We start from the raw sequence: 10370 nt of genomic DNA on the forward strand, positions 1-10370 counted from the left end.
CGGTGGACCGCCCAGATAATTGTATTGTGTACTTGTAAGAACAATTGCAATATATCAATTGTACATACAAGCTGCATTATCCAGCATGTCTGTCTTAGGCAATATTCATGGAGTTGCAAGTCGGCTGCATTGGGCAATGTATGCACTGACACAGTCGACAGATGGACATTTGCCCTGTTCCTTCACAGGGGAGGAACAGGGAAATGTCTCCTCCCAAGGGTAGTAAACCAGATATCTTGTGAAATATCTCACAGTGTATGGCCACAATATCTGCTTAGGTTACAGGCTGTCACATAAAATGTCTGTCAGTCTAAAGGGCATTTAATCTACCCGGGGTATGCCCAGCATCATTCAGGATTACACACTGATGGTAGGAACTCAGGATTACACACTGATAGCAGGGTATTAGGAATTTAGGATTGCACACTGGTAACAGCATGTCAGGAATTCAGGATTACACACTGGTGGCAGGATGCAAGGAACTGCACTGGTAGCAGAGGCACAGGAAATCAGGAATGCATACTATTTGCAAGGATATAGGAATATGAACATATCAGCACAAATATAAATGTAAAACAGCATATGTTTACAATGATCTGGCCCTGAATGCACGGAAAGTAAGAGTCTTAAATCGTGGCAGGATGTAAGGAATTTAGAATTACACACTGGTGGCAGGATGTTAAGAACTGCACTGGTAACAGAGGCACAGGAACTCAGGAATGCACACTAGTTACATAGGAACAGGATCATATCACCACAAATACAACTGTATAACAGCATATGTTTAACAATGATCTGGCCCTGACTGCAGGGAAGATAAGAGTCTTAAATACCAAGCAATACTTGTAACTTATAAATTGAGGAGTGAGCTAGAATGATTAACTGCTACATCGGTGGAATATCTGAAGTTAAAAAAAACAAAAACAGTAGCGCCTCTGGTTAGAGTAAAGCACTACAACAACAATGTTCACAATCTGAAAAGACTATAATTTCAAGAACTCAGACACTACTCTATATCTGCAACTTCATCTTGAATATCCTCTCATCACCTTACACTCAATCATTTAAAACATACCCCTCAAGCCTGTTACCAACATGTATCATTGACTCCCTTCATTCCCCACTATCAGTTTGTAACCAAATCTACTGCACATAACTAAGAAACTTAACCAGAATATGCACAATATCTCACACAGTACACTGCTCAAACTTTGAGATATGCATAGATATACAAGTATAAAACTACCAATGTTTTTCATATGTATGTATTATGTATGTTCATTACATGACAAATATTAATCAAAATATACTGATTCTGCTAAATATAGGTAAATATGCAAGTTTAGCACAAACTGTATATTGGTTCGATGCTCACATTAAGTTTCTGATTTGGTCCCTACACTTTCTGTTCTCCAAGTTGTAGTGTATCCTAGGTCTGTGATCATGCAAAATGGATGCTCCATGCAGACCTAATTTGTTGATACTGCTAATATCAGACAATTTCATCCATTCACATAACAAAGATTGGTAGTGGGAGAAGCCATACATATTTAAAAAAGTAATTAACTATACATTTATATCATGGTTATGGTTTTTCTGTAATATTAGGCCACCCCATAGGGATATAATCTATATTTAAATATTGTGCATTAAAAATCCTAATCACATACTCACTGTGAAATAATTCAGTCTCAGGAATAAGATATTTGCTGGTCTCATTTAATATGGATGCTACTAGCAATTTTCCCAAGGAAGCCAATATAAATATAAATCTTTCCTTTGGGAGTTATCACTTAATTTTGTTCTTGCTCATGCTTCTGCCTCTGGAACATACCACCCATAATATATCTTTCTCTATGTGCCATTGTGTCATTTTAATTGTGTCTTCCAGGCCAAATATTTAAGGCTGGTTAACAAATTATGCCTTTTATGTGCATTATATATTCAAATTCATAGTAAAAATAATGCACATAAATTATGTATTTATTCCAATATTCTAAACATTGCATAGGTTTTCATCGTGAACTATATCTTGTATGTCAACATTTCACAAGGACTTTACTACTTATCTTTAAAGCTAATCTACCTCCTACTGTACAACATATACTTGACTTACCTCCCCTATCTGAAGCCATTAGTGGTGGTGTAGTGTGGAGGGTGTAGTGTGGAGATGTGAACAGGAGGACCAAACAGAAGACACAATCTCTTAGTCCTCCAGTGCATATGTCACCCCTCCAACAGTTTTTTGGCCAGAGCTATTGCTAGAACTGGAGAAGCCAAGAAAAACAGCTCATGGATATTACACTAGGGTAGGCTAAAGGTTAGTAAATATACTATATGCACATGGAGTATATACAATCCAGATTTTAATTTATATTTTAAGATAGGTAGTATATTTGTGCCCTGTGTAGGTATTGGTGGTTTACTATTTTTCTCTCTAGTTGTAGTGTAGGGTCTGATGTTCACTGGAAGGTACATCGCTGTGCTAAGAAAGTGAATGGATTGTATTAAATGCTATCACATAACAAATCATCCATTTTATGATCTACAGAGTTCCTACATGTAGTGTGATCTGGAAATTAACTGAGGTAGAAGCCTTTCAGTCAGTGCCCTGTGTTTTGGTGCACAAAAGAGTCTCCAAACTGCACAGATGATTGACTAGAACCATCTAGCCTGTAACCATCACAGTAATTATATAAGGCAACATTTTTCTCTCTTTCCATGCCAGGCATTCAACATTACAATCCAAAAAAGTTTCTAGAGTGCCACCACCATTACAACACATACAAACATTTACAAAAGTAATCGATGTGTACTAAAAATGTTAGTAGCTTCCCCATTTATCCTTTTTTGAAGCTAGTTTGCTCCAATTAGGTTGATTATTGTGATCTGGAGACAAAGTCATGTTGCAGAATTTTGTACTCTTATTAAACTTTGAGCAGGACTAACTGTGGCAAATTTAACTCACCTGAGGCCCAGACTTCTCAAGGATGCAGGCCATGCTTGGCCTGCCAGTGTGGAGAGAGTCTAGCATACAAAGAGGTCTCTTTGGGAAGGAGGTGGAGTAGCAGGGGAAGCGCACCACATCTTGTAGGACCAGCACTGACCATGCAGGTACCACTGAAAACATCCTTTAGTGCTACTTTCTGGCACTAGTGCCACGGTTGCTTACCCCTGATATAAAGTAGAGATGTGTGCTGATCCTCAAGTGTTTTATTTTTGGATCTGGGTTTTTTTTTGTTTCAAATTGACAAAAAGTTTTTAAAAACAGCTAAAATCATGTCATCTTTGCAATCCAAAACCCGAAATTCGGATTTAAAATCTGAATTCCGAGGTGCAGGAAGATCGGAACCGCGACTTGGATTTATCCGGATCTCCTCAGGAGATTAGAACCACAACTCAGATCTATCCGGATTCATGAAATTCGGGTGGATTCGGATATCTGGGGAACCAAACCGCACATCTCTAATATAAAGCATCCATTTTCTTTTAAATAAATTAATGAGTAGTGTTTGTTCTTTCAGATTCAAATGATAAACCTTAAAAAAAATAAAGATTATTACAGTGTTATTGTATATTGTTAAATATATAAATTAAGCGGCCATGATGCCATCCTTGATTGTTTTTTGCAACTGAAGCATAATTATATTACTTGCAGTAATGATCAATATACCCCACTTGCTATTTTTTTTTAGCCCTCCCAGCTGCAGAGTATATTAACATGTAATGGCATGACAAGAGTTATTTACAGGTAGCATCTGTAGGATCTGTATATATGTAAAAATAAAAATTTAAAATAAAAGGCAAGTGTGATTAACATGTGAAATTTCTATTTGTAGGTGCTCTGTTTAGAAGGCCACATGACAAAAACGTTAGGATACCTGGACTTGGGAGCAACAGGGATGGTGAAGAATGGACCATATGGTACAAATAAGCCTCACTCTCTCCATCCATCAAGAGTCTTCTCCACTGATCCCTTTAAGGCAGCAAAAACTCCAATGCAATCTCCTCTCACCCCATGGGAATGGAGCAAGAATCAGACACTGCTCACTGGAGGAATGGGTCAAAGAGCTAAACGCAAGCCCTCCTTAAAAACTGGGAGAACCAAGAAGATCTTTGGATGGGGGGATTTCTACTTTAACATAAAAACTGTCAAGTTCAGCCTGCTGGTGACTGGTAAGATTGTTGACCACATAAATGGGACGTTCAGTGTCTACTTTCGGCACAATTCATCTAGCCTTGGCAATGTGTCTGTCAGTATTGTCCCACCTACAAAAGTAGTAGAGTTTGAGCTCCTTCAGCAGTCTACCTTGGATACCAGAGAAACTAAGACTTTCAACTGTAGGGTGGAATATGAGAACACCAATAAAGCCTTGAAGAACAAACCCTGCCTCTATGACCCAGCCAAAAATTGTTACATGGAGCACACCCAGAGTCATGCTGCATGGCTTTGTGCTAAACCCTTCAAGGTTATTTGCATCTTCATATCCTTCTACAGCATTGACTACAAGCTGGTGCAGAAGGTGTGTCCGGATTATAATTTTCAGAATGACAACCCATATTTTGGTTGATGATTCCACTGACAGGGAGATCAGCAAGCCGGTCTATGTGGGAGGGAGACCAAATAATTCATGGGGTGAGGGTCTGTGTTAGGTTCCTCTATAACACAGTAACTGGTGAACGAAGTTCCACTACACATATAATATAAAAATAATTCTTTAAAGTACAAAATGATAGTGACATAACAAGAAATGCATGAAGCTGTCCCTGATTATCTTAGAACTGTCTGACCTGCTAAATAACAAACCGGAGTATCAAGGTCACCTTATGTCATCAACTAAAGATTTTGACTATACAAGTGCTCTCCTTTCTGATGACCACCTCAGTAATACAAGAACCTGTTGCCAATAATTTTGCTTTCTTTTAAAGGCAAAGTGGCCCTATTGAAATGTTCTTAAAGTTGCAAAAAATGAGAACGTAATATGACATGTGTGACAAAAGAATATACCTTAGCAAAGACAGCACAACAAAGCACACAACGATAAACCTCTGAATGTCTAAAATAAACTTTCTGCAGTGGTCAAATGAAATAACAAGTCTAATTCATTTATTTCATTTTTATTTTCATATGTTTAGAGTACACAGCAGGACAATGAATCATTATATGGAACAAGATTACAGATACCAGATGCCCACAGATTAATGCTTGATCTTTGACAATAGTTTCTGGCCGACAATTATGATAGGGGAGTTACATTTATATAAATAAATAAAAATAAAAAAAACACTTTACGGTATCTCTGGCTAAGCACACCTTGTTTTTACAACCATATATCGCTTATATACTGCATATGTATTTATTACTATTCTGAATTATTCTCGCTGACACCCACATTTTTTAAACTCAATAAAGTTTTGCATTTCTTTGACTTCCAATTGCATGAATAGAAGTGAAGGAGAGATAGTTACAAAGTGAGAACATTTCATATAATCAAAATAATGTTTGACTAATATTTTTCCCAAAGGAGCGCTCCAGTTTTCATGCATATTAGATCAAGATTTTTATTACGTCACAAAATTTAATTAGGGACATTTATGAAATTGGTGTTCGGAAAAAGAGATGTAACCCACAGCAATCATATAGACAATAGTTTTAATTTTATGATCTGTGCCAGACAAATAAAAAAAAATTGGATTGCTACTTTTAAATTGATACACTTTTATTTTCAAAAATGACAACACAAAAAAACCCTCATACCTTCCAACACCACTGATGTAAAAATCAGAATAGATGGCCGCGTATCCTGGACCTCGCTATTTATCTTTTTCACTCTTCCAGATTGACCCTGCCATGCCCTAGTGTGCCAACACCTCTGGTATGCCCTGCCACCGTTCAGCCCCTTTACTTAACAATGCAGTAAATACAGGACATCTTGGGATAGCCTGGACCTTTTGGGGGCAACTCAGGACAGCAGGATAGCCCCTATCCCATGCCAAGTCAGAATACTTGGGTGGCATGCTATTTGAAATGAAAAGCTATCTGGAACCACCTATAAGAAACATTTATTTACTAATCAATTAATTATCACAATTATGTCAACATACTACTGTATATTCTTAAAAAGAAAAACAAAAACTATTATTGTTGAAACATTTCCTTTAAGCATTTGCTTAAATTGGCAGTGGCATTCTAGAAAGTGATTTACAGTATCTAGAAAGTATTCCTTCCAAAACCATGGAAATGGAAAGAAGCGTGGTTTATGTACCTATGTCCTGAAACCAGAATCTCACCAGAGAAAGTCATTTTTCTCTCTGCTTTTCTAAGAAATGTTGGCATGTGGTTTAAGAGTAATTGTCATTTAAAATGGCCAGCCTGGATACACTGTTCTTAAAAGATCATTTATCAAAACGATATGTTTTTCTATTATTATGTAATTGTAACAGAGGTGTATAATTGTAAGCACAAACCGGACCATGTACTACTCTTAGACCCTTTTCTCTCTCAGATGTGACTGTCTTTATTTTTCATGCTCAGTATAATGATCAACACCAAAGTTTAAGGAGTGTTAGGCTTTGTTGTCATGCAAACAATCCGATAACAGGTTTGGTTATTGTTGGAGAGTCGGTAAATCAGTATTAACAATAAAGACGTACAGTCTATCTGTTCCTCCTTGTACAGATTGTGTTATACACCCAGTCCTATTTTTATATGAGAAACCAAATATAATAAATATAATAAATCATACTGACCTTGGAGTTTGCATATCTTTAGTTCATAAACATTGTTATCAGCTGCTCATATTTTAATATTGCAGATTCAATTTATACTGCATTTACATGGGGAACTGTACCACTTATATAATTATGCATACATTCAATAGTCTAAACTATTCACAGAGAATTTCAAATTAAGGCGAAAATATATGAGTACTATAGTACATATAAAAGTACAGACATGCTTTATTATTAAATGTACATGTGCATGTTTTCTGTTACATTCAGTTCACGTAACACAACGGACCTGATTACGAGTGGCACATAACGCGGCCGCAATTACAATCATCACCAGCGATCGGAAGTCCTATGCGAATATCTGCCCATATTCTGAGGCACATTTTTCAACAGTATGTTGCAGCACCCCCCACAGCCCTCTGGCCCTAGAGCAGCTGTTATCACTAGTAACGGCACTTACACCATGCTTGGTGCACAAGATGCATCTGAACATGGCGTGCACTGTGCAACTCTGGCTACATACCCACGATATCACCCATTTAATGCTTCACTAAAATGCAAACACCTTGTTGCCGACCAGTTCCACTTAGTAATGCCCATTCAGTCGTCGAGGACAAATGACTGAGGGAAGATGTATCACACCTTGGAGAGAGATAAAGTGGAAAAGAAAGTACCAACCAATCAGCTTCTAACTGTCATTTTATAGGCTGTGAATGAAAAATGACATTTAAGAGCTGATTGGTTGGTACTTTAGCTCTCTTCACGTTATCTCTTTCCAAGCTTTGATATATCAACTCCTGAGATGCATATGACTCAGAATTGTTCACAGATGCTCTAATTTACCTATGCCTGCTGCGATTTGCTAAAAATTGCAAGATGCGGCGGCACCCAGACTTGCATGCAACTTACCGCCAGTCCCAGTATTTCTAACATGACTAGCCAATTACAATAGAAAACACAATTGTTTTTTTTTTCTTTCTTTTAACCTAGAATAAGTAATACATTAAAAAAATACAAAAGCTTCTGTAAAATGTGGAGCACTGGCAGGGTGTGACAAGACACTCTGTAGGTAGAGGATGGAGTACTTTTTTCTTGGCATAGTAGTCACTAGTGAAAGAGGGTTGTTTAATAATATGATGATGTATTTGAAAAATATTAATTTACTAAGATTAGATACGTTGAATGTAGTAATGTACGTTAACTTTATTAAACAACTAGACAATGTTAGGTAACCCCTTATACTGGTCGCACCCACAGCAATCCTGCCATTTTGCCTAAAAGCAGAGTGGCAATATCACAGTCTAAACTGGAAAGGACCCGGTTGATCGGCAGATGGCCATGTTACCAAGAAGCTTCATTGGACAGTTAGTGCAGAGAAAAGATGAATGCAGACACAGGTTAATAGTGGTCATCTACTAACTGATGTTACCTACATGCTCCATAATAATACTGCTGAATACTAATAGCTTGTTATCTGGTGTTGCTGTAGTCATTCTGAGGACACACATGCTGAGATATGGAGCTAACTGGTAGAAATGACCTGTGACATTGCAATGTAGACAGCTACCACCGACATCTACATGTACAGTGCTACAAACAAATGGTTCAAAGACGCTGGGTTCTTGTGAATTGTGGGGGCCTTGGAAGTAGGATCGACATTTTTAATTACATTTTAGACTGGGGTCCTGATTCAGAGGAGGACACAGTGTCGATGTTGGACACAAGCAAACAATGCTGTCAGTCTGTGCATGTGTCAGAGCCGCACTGTGCATGGGAATTGGTATGAAATTCCCGGCAGCGGCAGCCTGACAGATGAACAGTCCCCGGCAGCGGCAGCCAGACAGCGATGGAAATCCCGATCATCCTCAGGTAAGTAATAACTAACCTAACCTAACCCCCTAACCCTCCTTAGGGGTGTCTAACCCTAACCTCCCCCCCAAGTGCCTAACCCTAATCCCTCCCTTCCCCGCTGCCTAAACCTAAGTCCCCCGGGGAGGTGCCTAACCCTAAGTCCCCCCCGGGAGTGCCTAACCCTAACCCTCCCTCCCCCTAGCCTACCCTTACCCTCCCAGGGGGGTCTAACCCTAAGTCCCCCCCCGGTGCCCTAAACCTAACCTTCCCCCCCGCGGCTGTCTGCTTGCGGCGCCCGGCATCCCTTCGATCGGGATGCCGGGCGCCTGTCTCCCGGCGTTGGGAAAATGACAGGCGTCTAGATTTAGATGCCTGTCATTTAACCCACGCCGTGATAAAGCAGTCGGGAAGCCGGCTGTCGGGATCACATCAGCTGGTTTCCCGATTGCATCCCCTGTGCATGGGTCCCGTTGGTAACCACCGGGGTACACAGAGCGAATTTGGACAAATAGAGGTGGGATTTTATGCATTCCCTGCTGGTAACAGGGGGTGGCCAGATGCGAGCATGTCGCAGTTGCACTGATTCCAGCGACCATGTTCAGATGGACATTCTGCGCTTCCTTAGGGCGATAGTGTGACCACTGTGCAACCGATGGTGCAACTTTTTATGCAAAGAATGGATTAGCGACACAGCCGGCGGGTGTCTCTACCAATTCCATTGGCTGCGACATTAGCATAAAGTCATAGTCATGCTGCATATAAAGTTGCAGTCCCGGCTGCATTAATGTCCACTTCTGAATCGGGGAACATATATTGGTGTACTCCTACAAACTAGCTGCAATTACAAATATCACTCATCACTCTTTTTTTGGAAGTTATCATAGGGGTAATGTATAAAGCATATACTGTAACAGCCTTGCTATAAGCAGCAAAGAGCCATCCAGCAACATTTAGTAACCAAAAGAAATGGCAAGAAACTGAAGACTAGATTCTTAGTAAGCTGCGGAGTTAAGCTGTATAGCGGCTATTGCTGGCCAGTGCTGACAGTCCCTGAATGTGGTGAGAGATGGGGCTATCTAACAACCCCCAGCCTACATCTGAAGGCCCTGTAGGTCTCTGTGTGTTGGCAGGTGGAGGTGGAGTTACAGGACGGACACCTAAAGTGTCACTTAAATGAAGTGGCGGATTTTACATGGAGACTGCAGGACTACCACCACTTGGCAATGGGATCCCTGTGTTTCTGCTAATTGGGCACAGGAATCATTCTAAAAGAGAAACAAACAGAAATGAACTTCTCCTTTATAGACTTTATAGGAGTAAATAAATGTAATCCCCAGTCCAGACAACACTAATTCACATAATGCAAAAACAAAAAAAAATGTATAAAAATTAAGGAGACAATTTCTGCCCATGTAATTATTATGTTAACATATTTATAAGGGATTAGGTAAGTCTGAGTCAAAGCTGCTGAGACAGGCTTCCACGTGCCGTCTGCTAGTTTTATATAGCTGTTCTACAACACTCATTTAAGCAATGTTTTTTCATCCCTCTTGACCACATAAAACAAATGGCTTTTGATCTGATGTCTGAGACTTATCCTATCCATCTACAGACTTAAAACCGGCAGAATATTGACAAATTGATTCTGCAAATTCAATCAACCCCTTTGAAGAACAGTCACACAAACAATGCATTGATGAAAAGGGCGCAGTAGCCCTCCCCACTTTCTTCGCACACTTACTGTACTATATTTGGCCACCTATTTGGCTGGTTCATGTTTAATATAA

General features: G+C 39.4%; 1 protein-coding gene across 5 annotated transcripts in view; it reads left to right on the top strand.

Annotated features, from left to right (window-relative positions):
• LOC148534601 (neurexophilin-1-like) overlaps window positions 1-6745 on the top strand; it is a 266275-nt gene extending 259530 nt beyond the window's left edge. For all 5 annotated transcript variants that reach the window (XM_088466060.1, XM_088466079.1, XM_088466073.1 and 2 more), the window contains exon 2: window positions 3840-6745. In XM_088466060.1, the coding sequence (XP_088322186.1) occupies window positions 3840-4571 (732 nt within the window). In that variant the 3' untranslated portion in view covers window positions 4572-6745. The remainder of the gene's footprint in view (window positions 1-3839) is intronic.
• Window positions 6746-10370: the final 3625 nt, after the last annotated feature.

This window comes from Taudactylus pleione, unplaced genomic scaffold (genome assembly GCF_031769625.1).
Source record: "Taudactylus pleione unplaced genomic scaffold, aTauple2 ptg000065l, whole genome shotgun sequence".
Taxonomy (NCBI): Eukaryota; Metazoa; Chordata; class Amphibia; order Anura; family Myobatrachidae; genus Taudactylus; species Taudactylus pleione.